A 16068-nucleotide genomic window follows, 5' to 3' on the forward strand; every position below is an offset into this window, starting at 1 on the left:
TTTATAAAATACAATATTCCGCATTCACAAGATCTTGAATCACTTAGCCAAGTTCGAAGTTGCCTTCGCCCTAGACGTGCAAGGTTTGATATTTTCTGAGGGTTTGGTCCAAAACTAGTCAAAGCTTTATTTAATTTGATTTCAATTTAATTCTTTAATTATTCTTTATTATTTTCATTGAAGTTTACTAACTTGTGTATTTTGTTATTAGAAAGAGGTACGAGGCTTCAAAGTATGTAATCTTATTACTCTCTTTCAATGTAGAAAGCATGTTTAGATTTGATTAATTCCTAGTATCATGTTAGGATGTTTTTAATGCTTTCTAGAATCATGTTTAGGATGCCTTTACTCTTTCTAATATCATGTTAGTACCATGTTAGGTTTAAAGCTTCGATCTTTATTGTTTAGTGACATGCTAGGATTTGTTATTAATCTTGTTAGTATCATGCCTAGGATCTTGCTATTATTATCAAGCTTTATTATGTCTTATCATGTTATTATCATTATTTATTATTATGATGCTTATGTTGCTTGATATGTTTTATTGTTATTGCTTGATCACGCCTTTTATGCAGGTTTAAAGGGAATTTGTACTTGAAATCACGCTTAATAAGATAATTAATAATTTGGTTTAGGCTAATGTGATTTTAACTCAAGTGATCGCCAATAATAGTCTTATTTATGCATTAATATTCAACCAACATAGATAAACAGGGTAGGTTTAATATAATGTTTGTATGTTATTCGAAAAGCGCACATGAATACGAGCAGAACAAAGTAGAGGCCTATTTTATAGGGCGGGTCCTTTCTTTTGTAGATTGGATTCGTACCCTCATCCCCGGACCCTGTTTGGTTCAAGACCTTATGGAGTAGTTGACGGTCCTTTGGATTGTCTTTTGGGTTTACAAGTTCCTAAAACTTGTTGGCGACTCTTTTTGCTCTTTGTCTTTCCCTTTGGAACGCCACCGTACTTTAGTGTATGATCACAGTGGGGTTCAAGTTTGGGGTTATCGTAATGCTTGAAATATTCCCTACACTAAGTCAGTCAGGGGTTACTTTTGTCTTGGGGTTACTTTGTCTGGGGGTTACTTTGTCATTTGCTGATTTGACAACCTGCCGCATGGTGCGGCCAGCCGCACTAGAAACCCACTGTTTTTTTTTACCTTCTTTAATCACACAATTAATTAGTGCTAATAAGTAATTATGTTTTAATCACACACTTAATTAGTGCTAGTGAGGACTGATTTTGATTCGTTCATTAATTTTTGCAGGCAATGTTACATCCTTGTTCCTGTTTTGCTCTCTGCGTATGTACTCCGTATTTATTACTTTGGCTCATCTTTGATATTTAATTAGTACTGTAGTACTTACATTGTGATAGCTATTAAATCTAACAGGCCTACAATCTGGAGGATTTATTTGAAAAAACATAACGAGGAATATAAGTTTCACCCTATTATGGCCGGGTTAATCAATTGTTTAACGTGCTTGTTTTACTCGATGTCATTCGTGCATTCGAACCATCACACTATGCTTCTTACTCCCGTCAACTGCGTTGAAGTTGCTCTCTATGTTTTCTATTTCGTCGTATACTCGCATTACGGTGACAGCTTCAGCAGGGCAATTCAGAAATCAATGTGCAGGTACTTACTAGTCGAGCTTGAGTTTCTGCTTGCCTTAATTTGCATCACACTCTTCGCATTCCACACCCATACTTGGAGGTCTACCTTTGTTGGGATCCTTTTCTATGCTGCACCTTTCACTGTTATGGTATGTTAAATTATGTGACGGTCTTATTATATACTATACGAAAACATGAATAAATAAGTTGTATGTTTGCCACAACAGCCCCAGGTCATAAACACCAAGAGTGTAAAATACATGCCATTGTCTCCTTCGATTGCTGGTTTGTGTAACGGAGTCATTTGGAGTGCATATGCCTGCATCGATGTATTTGATCCCTACATTCTGGTAATCAATTACAGCTCATTACATCTAAATAATCTCAATTCTCTATGCCTTAAGATCTGTTGGGCGCGCTTTAATGCCTGGAATAGTATCCTAATCCTATCTATCTTTCTTATGTCAAGGTTTGCAATTCTGCTGGAGCTATACTTGCCGTAGGACAGCTGATTTTGTATACTTGGTACTATGTTCCTGCACCGAGGGGAGTCTTCCCTAGTCCCCATCACCACACCTTGAGGAGTACCATGTCTTCTTGTTGATCTTCAATTTAGTGAGCGAGCTTAACAGCAAATTAAAGAAAACTAAATGGCATACCTTCATTAGTGAGCCTTGTTTTTGTTATATGTGTATGATTTTGCAAAATATACGAAAAGAACCAATTCTACTGAGCTAAGGCCAGCAAGCAACCAATAGAAATAATCAAGGTGAGATCGATTCAAATTATCCGAAATCCAACTACCTTCCCTACTTCTTCTGGTTGCTTTGCTGATGAATGATACAAGGAAGCTACTTAAAAAGTCTCCTAAGCCGTGTATACTTGCATATAGCGCAAGCCCAACACTACCCAATTCATTTGGGACTTGATCATAGAAAAATTCTTGCAAGCCAGTCATGGTAAATATAGTAGTCATTCCGAACAAGACATACTGGGGAATCAACCACCAAATGCTCATTGGCACAGTTGCATCAGGCGAATCAATCAGCCCATGTCGCGAAGCAGTTTTAAGCCTTTTGCTCTCTATGACAGCGCTAACTACCATAGTAATAATGGTTATGAAAAACCCAATTCCAACTCTTTGAAGTGTTGATATTCCAGCAGGTTTTCCAGTCAATTTCCTGGTTAGTGGCACAATCATATAGTTGTATATAGGGACTAAGATAAGAATGGTGATGTCCATGACACATTGTAAGGATGCTGCTGGCAATGTAAAGCTAGACCCAATTTTTCTATCTAATGTGACACCTTGTTTGGTAAACAATGTCCCATGTTGGGCGTAGACAATCGCAAAGATTAAAGTTACTGCCCATATAGGAAACAGCCTAAGTAGAGCCTTTGCCTCTTCAACCTCGCTCTCACTGCAAGCTTTTCCATTTCCTTCCCCATCAGGTGCAAGTAAAGCTTTGTCGAGGAATCTCAACTGTCGAGGTTGGGCCTGGGGTTCTTGTGCCTCTTCTTCGTCACAAAACACAACAGGAAGTGCAGAATTATTCCTATTTCTGGCTGCTCTCACAAACACTCTTCCAATCCTCTTGAATGGATTTTCTCCTTCAACTTTGAGACTGTAGCGATAAGTCATAGTTCCGAGAAAAAAATATGACCAATGAAATTACCATGATAATGCATGAAACTCCAAATCCAAGGCCCCAACTGAGGTTATCCTGAACATAACTCAACAATCCAAGACCTAGCAAAGCACCTATAGCAATACCGAAACTCCACCAGTTAAAGAAAGAGCTTTTGGCTTTGCTCTCCTGTGGGTGTGCTCCGTCAAACTGATCAGCACCAAAAGCCTGTATACACGGCTTGTGCCCGCTTCTGGCAACATCCACTAGATAAAGGCCAACAAAGAATACTACTTTCTGCAAAATCTGTGGTCGTCCAGAACTCTCCTTGCTAAGGGAAGGTAGCCCTGCTGATATACTTACCATGCCTAACCCCTGATATTATGTGATTAGTTATTAGAATTCATCATTTTCATGTACATCTTGTCAAATCTACAAACTCGGAATCAACTCAAGTCCATATGTACGTATAACTAAAATCGATTTACTAACACAAAGGATACCGTTTCTCAAGAATGGCATGTATACATACAAAATTAAAAATGACTAAATGAGTGTACAAGTGTTTTTAGTACTAACCAAGATATAAATGATGGAAGAAGCAAGAATGGTATAATACTTGCCCATAAATGTATCAGCAATAGCAGCCCCTAAGAAGGGAAGCAAACAACCCACCCCTTTCCAAGCATTGACATTAGCAGCTGCTGTTGCCGTTGACTGACTCATTTTCTCTGTCAAAAAATTGATCAAGTTTCCTGAAATCCCAGAATATGCTATGCTCTCCGTCACCTCCGCCCCTTCATTTTTTCAGACAAGAATACATACATACACCAGTTATTATTCGTACAACGTAATTTTTTTATATATACATATTCGAAAACTACAGAAATTGCATGCCTTTCCAATAAATTAATACATTCAACTTACATATAAGGAAGCAAGAAGATATCCACCGTCCGTACTTGGAACGAACAGCCGGACGATGCTTATAGTCTATGGTGCCTGCTACAGTGTCTTCTTGTTGATCTTCCATGAGAAGTATCAAGTACGTGAGTAAAATTGTATGTAGGAAAACTCTTTCAATTAAAAGTGAACTTAACAACAAATTAAAAAAAAAAAAAAAAAAAAAAACTAAATGTCGTTAAAATTGTAATTGTAAGTATGTGGCCATATCTTATGCACAATTTCCATGCATATGGCCATCCGCAACTCATGGAGGGAATACCAATGCAAGACATAGGGAGATTAGAGATCTATAGAATAGGAAGCTGACTGTAATAATTCACTCAAATGAATTTCACTTAATTAATTTCTACTTACTAAATTTGGTATACATTTCATGAATATATAACCACTAATATGAGCTTTACTAAGAAACCATGAGTAAAGAAAATTGCATTTACAGTTAGGAAATTATTCATACTAACAAGAATTAAGCATCTAAGAAGAGCCAAAATGTGAATAACTTATTGGACATGTAACCTCCTTTCAATCAGTTTCCAGACCATTTTTATAGATCTTGACAAGAAAGCAAAAGGGCCTAGCTCAGCTTGACCTGGCCCCAAGGTACTACACGAGAAGCAGTTGAACGACCCAAAGAGACTCCGAATCTTTTGCATCCTTTGATGCCTGGATTCCTGCATTCCTCCAGCTAGAATCTTAGAAAGACCTTGAATATACATTTAACATTACAGATTCCATACTATATGGGGAAGCATTAGATCACCTTCTATAAACGAGTTTTGTTTTGATTGTATATGTATGATTTTGCAAAATACACAAAAAGGGCCAAGGCTAAGGCACTTAGACCAGCAAGTAGCCAATAGAAGTAATCAAGATGAGCGCGATTCAAGTTATCTGAAAACCAACTCTCTCCCCCACTTCTGCTGCTTGTTTTGTTGATGACAGAGACAAGAAAGCTGCTTAAAAGGCCGCCAACACCAAATATGCTTAAATATAGAGAGAGCCCGACAGAGCGCAATTCATTTGGAACCTGATCATAGAAAAATTCTTGGAGGCCAATCAAGGTAAATACCTCTGCAATTCCGAACACAACATATTGCGGAAGCAACCACCAAATACTCATTGGGATTGTAACATCAGGCCTATCAATCAGCCCATGTTGCAAAGCAGTCTTCAGCCTTTTTTTCTCAGTGACAGCAGCAACCACCATAGTAAATATGGATATGAACAACCCAGTACCAATTCTCTGAAGCATTGATATCCCAGCAGGCTTACCGGTCAATCTTCTGGCAACTGGCACAAGCACACGATCATAAATCGGGATACAGATAAAAATACAAATATAAACAGCACATTGTAATGCTGCAGCTGGTATGAAAAAGTTAGACCCGATTGATCTATCCAATGTCATTCCTTGTTTAGTAAACAAAGTTGCAGGCTGTAAGATGACAATTGCATAGACCAATATTGTTGCCCATATAGGAAACAACCCGAGTACTGATTTTGCTTCTTCAACCTCACTCATGCTGCAAGCTTTTACCCTTGTCTTTGATATCTCAGGCCCAAGAAGAGCTTTGCTGAGGAACTTGAATTGTGGAGATTCATCATGGAGTTTGATTTCTTGAGCCTCTTCATTGTCACCAACCACTGGAAGTGAAGCATTCCAATTCCGTGCAGCTGCAACAAACACCCTTCCAATCCTTTTGAATGGGTTTTCTCCTTCACTCTTCATAGTGTAGCGATAGGTTATAGTTCCAAGCAAAAATATGAGCTGAGCAATTACCATGAGAATGCATGGAATTCCAAATCCAAGGCCCCAACTAAGGTTGTCCTGAATATAGCTCAAAACCCCAGTACCAAGGAAAGCACCCATGCAAACACCAAAATACCACCAATTAAAGAAAGAGCTTTTGGCCTTGCTCTCCCTCAGGTCTTCTCCATCAAACTGATCAGCACCAAAAGCTTGAACACAAGGCTTGTGTCCACCTTGCCCAACAGCTGCCAAATAAAGGGCAGCAAAAAACATTGTTATTTGCAAATGCGATGAACATTCAGCACCCTTGATGCTCCTTTCTTGGTTAAGACATTCAAAAGAAGGCAGCGTTGCTGATAAAGTCAGTAAGCCTAGCCCCTGGCAAGTGATAATTCATCCAGATGAGACGTACAGGAATACATTACGTAGTACTTTAGCATACTAATTAAGTTCAAAATAACACTTTTTGACGAAGCTAAATCACTCACACACTCCATAAAAAAAATACTTCATAATTATATACAAGTAGTTAGTTAGTAACATTACTTTATGAAGGAGACTAAATCTTCAAGGACTGTAAATCAGTTTCCTCACATAAACCACCAATTACTTCACACAGACACATTTGAGAGTGCAAAAATTTGTTCAGCAGAAGACTCTTAAACAATAACACAAGTCATATTAGCCACATTGAAGAGTAACCTACCCCAAATTTATTCTCAACTATCAACGACTTAACCCCAATAACCAAAATTGTATCTATCAACGAATAATACAGTTAAGTGTTTTCAAGAGCATTATAAAATTCAATCAATCAAGTCTAAAAAACTTATTTTTCTTAATTGGATTTTATGCCTTTCAAATATCAAAGGTCATCAGTTTAGCAGTCAACACCTATGCAAAGCATAAGCATTTAAGCACACTGCAGAGAGTACACACCCTCTACTTGAACACTTAAATCAATCTCCATCCAGAGGACCTCTTAGATTATCCGTGAATCGGATCAATAAAGTTTAATATAACATGTTTTTCATTCAAAACCACCATCATATATTGTCAAAAAGATCACATAATACCACTATACTACAACAATATTTGCCTTGAGATGTTTGTTTTCTCAAAGCATTTTATCCTTGCTCCAACTAGGAAACCAAGTCACTAACATAAAGTAGTCTAGGTGATTCAATTTTTCTCAATCACCCTATTCCTCATCAATAACAACAAGTCAACAACAAAATTAATAACAAGAAATCATACTTTTAAAAGCATCCCACAAATTTTTCTTTAGTTTCATAAATACCAATCAATGATTCAACTTATCAACACATACAAATTAAAAGGGTGTTAAAAAAGTAATTAATTTAAAACACACAAATAATCAAAAGGGTAATTAAAGCAAAATAATAGTATTAAAGTAAGAGTACTAACCAATATGTAAATTAGGGAAGAAGCAACAATAGTATAATACTTTCCCAAAAAAGAATCAGCAACAACAGCTCCAAAAATAGTAAGTAAGAAAGAAACTCCAATCCAAGCATTAACATTTGAAGCTGCCATTGCCGTTGACTGTCCTAATTTCTGAGTTAGAAAGTTAATCAAATTCCCAGATATCCCAAAATATGCAATCCTCTCCGCCATTTCCACCCCTTGATTTTGAAAAATAAATTCAATTAATTCTGGGAAAATCATCAATTGAATTGAATTAATGGGAATTGATGATCAACTTACAAATGATGAAAGAAGCGGATAACCACCGTCCATGTTTTGATCTGACGGCGGGGCGGCGTTTGTAGTCAACGACGCCGGGGACGGTGGCTTCGTGCTCCGCCGTCAGAAGGGGTGTGTATGGGAGAAGATCAGCTGAAGTTGCCATTTTTGGCAACAAGAAATCTTTTTTGGGATGAAATTGAGGGATTTTTATTTTTTGATAAAAAGGTGGAATCTACAATTGATTTTTAACAAGCATAAAAAAGTGGAGTATAATAAACAATAATGAAAGTTTATTAATAATTTAGTGAAGAGATTATGGTCATTTTATAGTAAGTTAATTAATCTAAGTATTCCCGTCAAAAAAAAAAAAGAATTAATCTAAGTATTGAATTATTGATTAATCTATTGTTTAATCCTACCTAACTTTGCAAATTGCATTGGGCAAAAAAAAAAAAAAAAAAAAAAAAAAAAAAAAAAAAAATTCAAATTGCAATTTTTTGACAAAAATTTTCTCCATTTCAATATTAACAAAGAAGTTACCCCCGTGATTAACATTGATAAGTGTTGATTGTTGAAACTAAGCAAAGCCCTCACATCATGAAAAGCTAAGTGAGACATCATGAGTAAGGTTGAAAATTGAATGAAATTTTCATAATTAAATTGGAAAAAAAAAATACGGAATACAATGTTGTATGATTTATGTCTTTTTACCTTTAATAGCGAATACGGAGTACAATATTGTTAGAACTAAGCAAAGATAAAGGACTAAAAAAAATAATAAAAAAAAATTGTGAGAATTTGGTATGTACTTTGTAGTAAATTACTTGTAGAGTTGTACAACAATGTGAACTTGGTATGTGAGCTGATTCACTCAAAACTACATTTTCACCCAGCATTGGTCACTGATACCTTACCTTTACATTTTGCACATAGCTTACAATTTTAGTTCAACATTGAGAAGCATATCAATATGATATCATCTTCTTGTTTATATGAGCTAACCTTTGTTTTTATTGTATACATATGACTTTGCAAAATACACGAAAAGAGCTAAACTGAAGGCACTAAGACCAGCAAGCAGCCAGTAGAAGTAGTCAAGATGTGCGCGATTCAAGTTATCTGAAAACCAACTATCTCCCCCCCCCCCCCCCCCCCCCCCTCTACTGGTTGCTTTGTTGATCAGTGAAACAAGAAAGCTACTTAAAATGCCTCCTAAGCCAATTATACTCAGATATAGAGACAATCCAACACTACGCAACTCATTTGGCACCTGATCGTAGAAAAACTCTTGCAGGCCAATCATGGTGAATACTTCTGAAATTCCAAATAAAGCATATTGTGGAAGCAGCCACCAAATTCTCATTGGGATCGTCTCATCAGGCAAATCTATTAGCCCATGTTGAGCAGCAGTCTGCAGCCTTTTTTTCTCTGTGACAGCAGCTATTACCATAGTGAAGATGGATAAAAACAACCCAATTCCAATCCTCTGAAGCATTGATATGCCAGCAGGTTTTCTGGTCAATTTTCTAGCCATTGGCACAAGAACGCGGTCATATATAGGGATAAAGGATATGATGCAGATGCCATTAAAAGACATTAATGTTGCAGCTGGTATTGCAAAATCAGACCCGAGTGATCTGTCCATTGTAATGCCTTGTTTGGTGAAGAAAGTTGTGGGTTGTGAGAAGACAATTGCAAAGACCAGAGTTGTTGCCCATATAGGAAAAAGCCTGAGTACCGCCTTTGCCTCTTCAACATCATTCTTGCTGCAAGATTTTACACCTCTCTTTACAATGTCAGGTGCAAGTAAAGCTTTATTTAGAAATCTGAATGTCTGATGTCTATCATTAGTTTCGGTTTCTTCAAGCTCTCCTCTGTTAGCAACCACAGGAAGTGTAGCATTCCAATTTCTTGCTGCTGCAACAAATACCCTTCCAATCCTTGTGAATGGACTCTCCCCTTCAACTTTTATAGAGTAGCGATAAGTAATAGTTCCAGCCATAAATATGACCAGAGCAATTATTATGATGATGCATGGAATTCCAAATCCAAGGCCCCAACTAAGGTTGTCCTGAACATAGCTCAAGACTCCGATACCAACCAAACCACCCAAGCAAACTCCAAAATACCACCAGTTAAAGAAAGAGCTTTTGGCTTTGCGCTCCCTAGGATCTTCTCCATCAAACTGATCAGCCCCGAAAGCCTGAACACAAGGCTTGTGACCACCTTGCCCAACAGCTACCAGGTAGAGGGCAATAAAGAATAATATTATCTGCAAATTGGGAGAACATCCTGAAGTTCCCTCGTAGCTAGTATCTTGATTGAAACAATTAAGGGATGGTAACATTGCTGATAAAGTCATCAAGCCCAGCCCCTAGTAATTCACCTAGATTAGATAGATATCGGATAAAAAATAACAGCATATTCACACAACATTCTCTGCTAAAGAATGTAATTGAAGTAACTCTATTCTTATGTAGGTGTGGTTGTATCTCGAATCTCATATGGTTGTGATGGTTTAATTTTATGGTAGTCGATAAATGATTGTAAAAGTATATACCTTGGATGATAGTGGTCATATTTTAGACAACTGCTGAGACTTTCCAAGTAAAATAAATCAAGCTACAACATACCCATGAGCATAAAAAATTTATCAGTCAGTCTCACTATATTCATATTTATATGCAGTTACTCTTCAGTCAAAGCTTTTGCAATATTGTACTCTAGCTAATTATTTCATGTACTACGTAATTAACTTTTTCGATTTCAAACACATCATCAACTAATTAATAATTCTTGCAAACTTACCAAGATGTAAATGAAGGAAGAAGCAACAATTGTATAATACTTGCCCACAAAAGAATCAGCAATAACAGCCCCCAATATAGTAAGCAAACAACCCACCCCACTCCAAGCATTGATACTAGAAGCTGCTACTGCCGTTGACTGCTGCAATCTCCCCGTTAAATAGCTAATCAAGTTTCCTGATATTCCATAATATGCCATCCTCTCCGCCATCTCCACCCCTTAACAATAAATTCGATTTAATTTTGATCAAAGTAAACAAAGATGGTAGTAGTTTGATAAACTTACAGATGATGAAAGAAGCAGAAGTCCACTGTCCATGCTTGGATCTGATGGCAGGATGGTGCTTATAGTCAACTGCGCCAGGGACAGTGTCTTGTTGTTGTCGTCGTTGTTGATGTTCCGCCATAAGAAGGGGAGTGTAAGGGAGAAGCTCAGGCTCAGCTGAGTCTACTGCAGCAGCATTGGATTTAGAGTTGGAGGATGACATTGACAATGTAAAACACCACTTTTCAACCAGCAGGCAACTCAAAATCTGCAGGTTGCAGATGCAGAGAGAAAGATTGCCTCTGTCAGTGTGTGTCGGTGTGTATGTGTGTCAGTTTATGTGATACAGATGAAGTTTGACTTACAGAGATATGAGCATCACAAAGGTTTAGTGTACAGATTGGAATTTGATCCGTGGTTTTAAAACTTTACCAACTAAGCTAGGCACGGACTAGTTGACATGTTCGACTCCCTATGATGATTCTAATTCCACGTGTTTATATATATAAATACTTGTAGTTGGCAGCACCCCTTCGTATGATTGGGGAGTCAGTTGAGGTGGGGTAGGAGAAATAAGTAGATAGTGACCCTGGAGATAATACTATTCACACCATTTCAAGCGGAGACGAGGATAAATGAGTTTCACAAACTAACATTCCAAGCCCATGTCCATAAGGACCATAACAGTTATGGGTACCCGGACAACCCGACTAAGCAAAGCCCAGCTTGTTAACCCTTCTATTGTTCATAAAGGAAAGTGTGGTATACTGGTATGCAATAGTAATCAAAGAGGTAGACAATTTATAACAATGAATTGAATAACAATGTGATTCTCAGCTAGCTAAACACCAAGACTATCTATACATCCATCAAAAAAAAAAAAATTTAAAAAAAAAAAAAAAAAAAAAAAAAAAAAAAAAAAAAACCTAAAATAAAATTGACCAACACAAAAGTGCTTAAACCAAATTTATGCACTTAGATTTGGTTTAATGGTTTAAATGTCACATTTTGAGTGCAAGTAGAATTTGATTATATGCTTTATGAAAATTCAAGAAATTCTATCCTAGAGGCTGGTTCTTACAAGCAGAATAGAGCCATGACTTATCATATATACACAATCTACAAAACCTGTAAACTTGCAGACTGTTGCAGTAGTGCTGATGAATTCACTAGCAACTAGCTATGACATTCTGCACCTACAAGAACAGGATCCATTGAAGCCAGCCCTTGTATAAAGCTTGGACGACGCATGGACCAGCCTCTGTGCTGTAAGGAAACTTCTTAAGCTGAAAACACAAGCAAATATCATTTGAAGCAAACTGCAAAAACGCATTGGTGCATATTATTATGACTAGCAGAGGGAAAAAACAGGCATGAAGATTTATAATACCTCCTGCCGGACCTGCCCCTAACCATGTCCGTTGGGTAGGTTGCGAATTAGGCTAGCCAACACATGCTCCAGCACCAGGCTTAATACAAAGGACTGAGCTCAACATTTTCTGAAATTGACTATCAAAGCAAGGTATCTGTTGTGTCTAAGGCACTAAAAAGGACTGATAATCAAGTGATATTTTGGTAAAAGCATACAATGTACACAAAGCCTAAATTTTGCCAGTCATTTTCGTAATAAAATTGTAAAATACATCATCTACTTGATTGAATGTACAATATATTCAAGTAAATGATATAATTTTTCAATGATATTACGTAGTATATAAATGCTATGGAGTACTCCTTAAGTCTCATTTTACTTGCTCCGTTTGACTAATTTTTGTGAGTTTTTTGTTATCAAAGTGGAGCAAGTTAAATGAAACGGAGGAAGTACTAGATTGACAAAATTTGCCAATCAAAGATATTGCTTGTCAATTCTTTCAAGTGGCCAGAACCAATCAAAGATAAGACAACTTAGGTGATGTGTATGTGGTCTGCATGTCTCCTGCCATTATTGAGAGTAAATGGTATCTTTAGATGTGACTATATTTGAGATGAAGGGAACGTTTACACATAATGTGAATTTGGTAAATAAACTACCTGTAGAACAATGTGAACTTGGTAGAGCTGATTAACAGCTCAAAATATCAATTTCACAGCTTACAATTTCCATAAAACAATGAGAAGCATAATCACCTTCTATACAAGAGCTAAGCCTTGTTTTTATTGTATACGTATGACTTTGCAAAAGACACGAAAAGAGCTAAACTGAAGGCACTAAGACCAGCAAGCAGCCAGTAGAAGTAGTCAAGATGTGCGCGATTCAAGTTATCTGAAAACCAACTCTCTCCCCCACCTTTAGTGGTTGCTTTGTTGATCAATAAAACAAGAAAGCTACTTAAAACTCCTCCAAAGCCAAGTATACTTAGATATAGAGACAGTCCCACACTGCGCAACTCATTAGGCACCTGATCGTAAAAAAACTCTTGCAGGCCAATCATGGTGAATGCCTCTGAAATTCCAAAGAAAGCATATTGCGGAAGCAGCCACCAAATTCTCATTGGGATAGTCTCATTAGGCAAATCTATAAGCCCATGCTGAGAAGCAGTCTGCAGCCTTTTCTTCTCTGTGACAGCAGCTATAATCATAGTAAAGGTAGATAAAAACAACCCGGTTCCAATTCTCTGAAGCATTGATATGCCAGCAGGCTTTCCGGTCAATTCTCTAGCCATTGGCACAAGGACACGGTCATAAACTGGGATAAAGGAAATAATGCAGATGCCATTAAAAGACATTAATGTTGCAGCAGGTATTGCAAAACTAGACCCAAGTGATCTATCCAATGTAATGCCTTGTTTGATGAAGAAAGTTTTGGGCTGTGAGAACACAACTGCATAAACCAATGTTGTTGCCCATATAGGAAACAACCTAAGTACTGCCTTTGCTTCTTTAACATCATTCTTGCTGCAAGCTTTTACACCTCTCTTCACAACATCAGGTGCAAGTAAAGCTTTATTTAGGTATCTGAATGGTTGAGATCTATCATGAGGTTCGGTTTCTTCAAACTCTCCTCTGCCACCAACCACAGGAAGTGTACCATTCCAATTTCTTGCTGCTGCAACAAATACTCTTCCAATCCTTGAGAATGGACTTTCCCCTTCGACTTTCATATTATAGCGATAAGTCGTTGTTCCAGCCATAAATATGAGCAGAGCAAGTATCAGGATGATGCATGGGATTCCAAATCCAAGGCCCCAACTAACATTGTCCTGAACATAACTCAAGACTCCGATACCAAGCAAACCACCCAAGCAAACACCGAAATACCACCAGTTGAAGAAAGAGCTTTTAGCTTTGTGCTCCTTAGGATCTTCTCCATCAAACTGATCAGCCCCGAAAGCCTGAACACAAGGCTTGTGACCACCTTGCCCAACAGCCACCATGTAAAGGGCAACAAAGAATAATAATATCTGTGAATGTGGAGAACAACCTGAAGTAACCTCGTCGCTTGTAAGGGATGGCAACGTTGCTGATAAAGTCAACAAGCCCAGCCCCTAGTAAGCTACCCAGATTAGTTGAATATTGGATAGGAAATATTACTGCATATTCACACAATACATTCCATAATCAATCAATCATACTTGAAAACTTACCAAGATGTAAATGAAGGAAGAAACAACGATTGTATAATACTTGCCCACAAAAGAATCAGCAATAACCGCCCCCAATATAGTAAGCAAACAACCGACCCCATTCCAGGCATTGATACTCGAAGCCGCCATTGCTGTTGACTGCTCTAATTTCCCCGTTAAATAGCTTATCAAGTTTCCTGATATCCCATAGTATGCCATCCTCTCCGCCATCTCCACCCCTTTAACAACAAATTTGATTAAATTTTGATCAAAGTCAACAAAAATAGTATTAATTTGATAAACTTACAAATGATGAAAGAAGCCGAAGTCCACTGTCCATTCTTGGATCTGATGGCAGGGCGGTGCTTATAGTCAACTGCGCCAGGAACTGTATCTTCTTCTTGTTCTTGTTGTTCCACCATGAGAAGGGGTGTGTAAGGGAGAAGCTCAGGCTCAGCTGACGCTGATCCTACAACAACCGCATTGGATTTAGAGTTGAAGGTTGACATCACAATACAGAACACCACTTTCCCCCAGCAGGCAAGCCAAAATCTGCAGGTTGCGGATGCAGAGAGTCACAAAGACTATGGACAGACTAGGATTCAAACCAGAATTTTGAGTACTTCATCGTAAAATTTTACCAAGTAAGCTAGCTACGGAGTAGTTGACATTCCAACCCCACAAATTTATTTATATAATTGACAGCAGCCCTCCTGAGTCCTGACTGTGATGAAGGATTTGAAGGAAAATCGTTTGATTGGGCCAATTGGGGAGAAAATCAGTTAAGGTGGGGTACCAAGAATAAATAAATATTGACCCATGAGATAATAACAGTCACACCTTTTAAAGGGAGACGAGGAAGAATGAAATTCGCAAAGTAATATTTCGTCCTTGTCCATAACAATGATGGGTATCCAGACGAGGAAGATAACAATAAGCGAACCCCAGCATGTTATTTACCCTTCTACAGCAAATACAGATAAGTGTGGTATGCAATAGGATTGAAAGAGACACAACCTGATGTGTAATAGGGCTATATACAACCATAAATAGAATAACAATGTAATTGTAAGCTAGCTACAAGTGGTTGAATCCCTCCTGCCTCATCGCCTTTCAGGACTCCCTCGATATACACCAAAAGTAGACTAGAACAACACTAAACTGATAAAACAATATTTTGCAGTTATATTTGGTTTATATGGCTTAAATTTCACAGTTTGAGTGCAAGTGGAATATGAATGTAAGCCCGATGAATACCTTTGTAACAAATTTTTGCATCTATCCTGGAGTCTGGTACTCTAAGAACAAGAAGCGCGATAGAACCATGACTTGCCATAATTACAGTCTTAAAGATCAGAAAACTTGCAGTTGCAGCAGTGTTGAATTCACTAGCAAATAGCATTTACAATCTGCACCTAACACAAAATGGGTACATAGAGTATTTTGAGTCAGACTTACAGCTCCAATCACAGAGGAAACCCAGCCTTTGTATAAAGCTTGGAAGACCTTCTTACGAAGAGTTGTGGATGGTACATGGACCATGCCTCTGGGATGGAAAGTATACTTCACAATCTGAAAACACAGGAAAATGTCATTTGAAGCAAATTACAGAAGTGCCTTAGTGCATATTAATATAATTTACAGCAGAAAAAAACAGTCATGGATGACAAAAGATAACGAGATTCAAGTACAAAAGATAACTATATTTGGATGACAAAAGATAACGGATCCGAGTACAATGAAAGGAATATGAAAAAA

General features: G+C 37.6%; 3 protein-coding genes and 1 pseudogene across 3 annotated transcripts; 1 reads left to right on the forward strand and 3 right to left on the reverse strand.

Annotated features, from left to right (window-relative positions):
- The first annotated feature begins 1500 nt into the window (after window positions 1–1500).
- LOC145613042 (bidirectional sugar transporter SWEET4-like) lies at window positions 1501–2225 on the forward strand. Its single transcript, XM_081668108.1, has 3 exons — window positions 1501–1770; window positions 1849–1971; window positions 2091–2225. The coding sequence occupies exons 1-3, from the start codon at window positions 1501–1503 to the stop codon at window positions 2223–2225; spliced, it is 528 nt and encodes a 175-aa protein (XP_081524234.1).
- Window positions 2226–2285: 60 nt separating this feature from the next.
- On the reverse strand, window positions 2286–4931 carry LOC145613043 (protein NRT1/ PTR FAMILY 5.10-like; annotated as a pseudogene).
- Window positions 4525–7894, reverse strand: LOC145614974 (protein NRT1/ PTR FAMILY 5.10-like). Its single transcript, XM_081670053.1, has 3 exons — window positions 7694–7894; window positions 7394–7611; window positions 4525–6343 (listed from the first exon to the last, which is right to left on the reverse strand). Exons 1-3 carry the CDS (start codon window positions 7836–7838, stop codon window positions 4979–4981), a joined length of 1728 nt encoding a protein of 575 aa, XP_081526179.1. The 5' UTR covers window positions 7839–7894; the 3' UTR covers window positions 4525–4978.
- A 489-nt stretch (window positions 7895–8383) lies between these two features.
- LOC145613856 (uncharacterized) lies at window positions 8384–14974 on the reverse strand. Its single transcript, XM_081668899.1, has 6 exons — window positions 14618–14974; window positions 14332–14549; window positions 12903–14232; window positions 10769–10849; window positions 10484–10701; window positions 8384–10049 (listed from the first exon to the last, which is right to left on the reverse strand). Exons 1-6 carry the CDS (start codon window positions 14817–14819, stop codon window positions 8673–8675), a joined length of 3426 nt encoding a protein of 1141 aa, XP_081525025.1. The 5' UTR covers window positions 14820–14974; the 3' UTR covers window positions 8384–8672.
- Window positions 14975–16068: the final 1094 nt, after the last annotated feature.

This window comes from Chenopodium album, chromosome 25 (assembly GCF_948465745.1).
Source record: "Chenopodium album chromosome 25, dcCheAlbu1.1, whole genome shotgun sequence".
In the NCBI taxonomy this organism is placed as follows: domain Eukaryota; kingdom Viridiplantae; phylum Streptophyta; class Magnoliopsida; order Caryophyllales; family Amaranthaceae; genus Chenopodium; species Chenopodium album.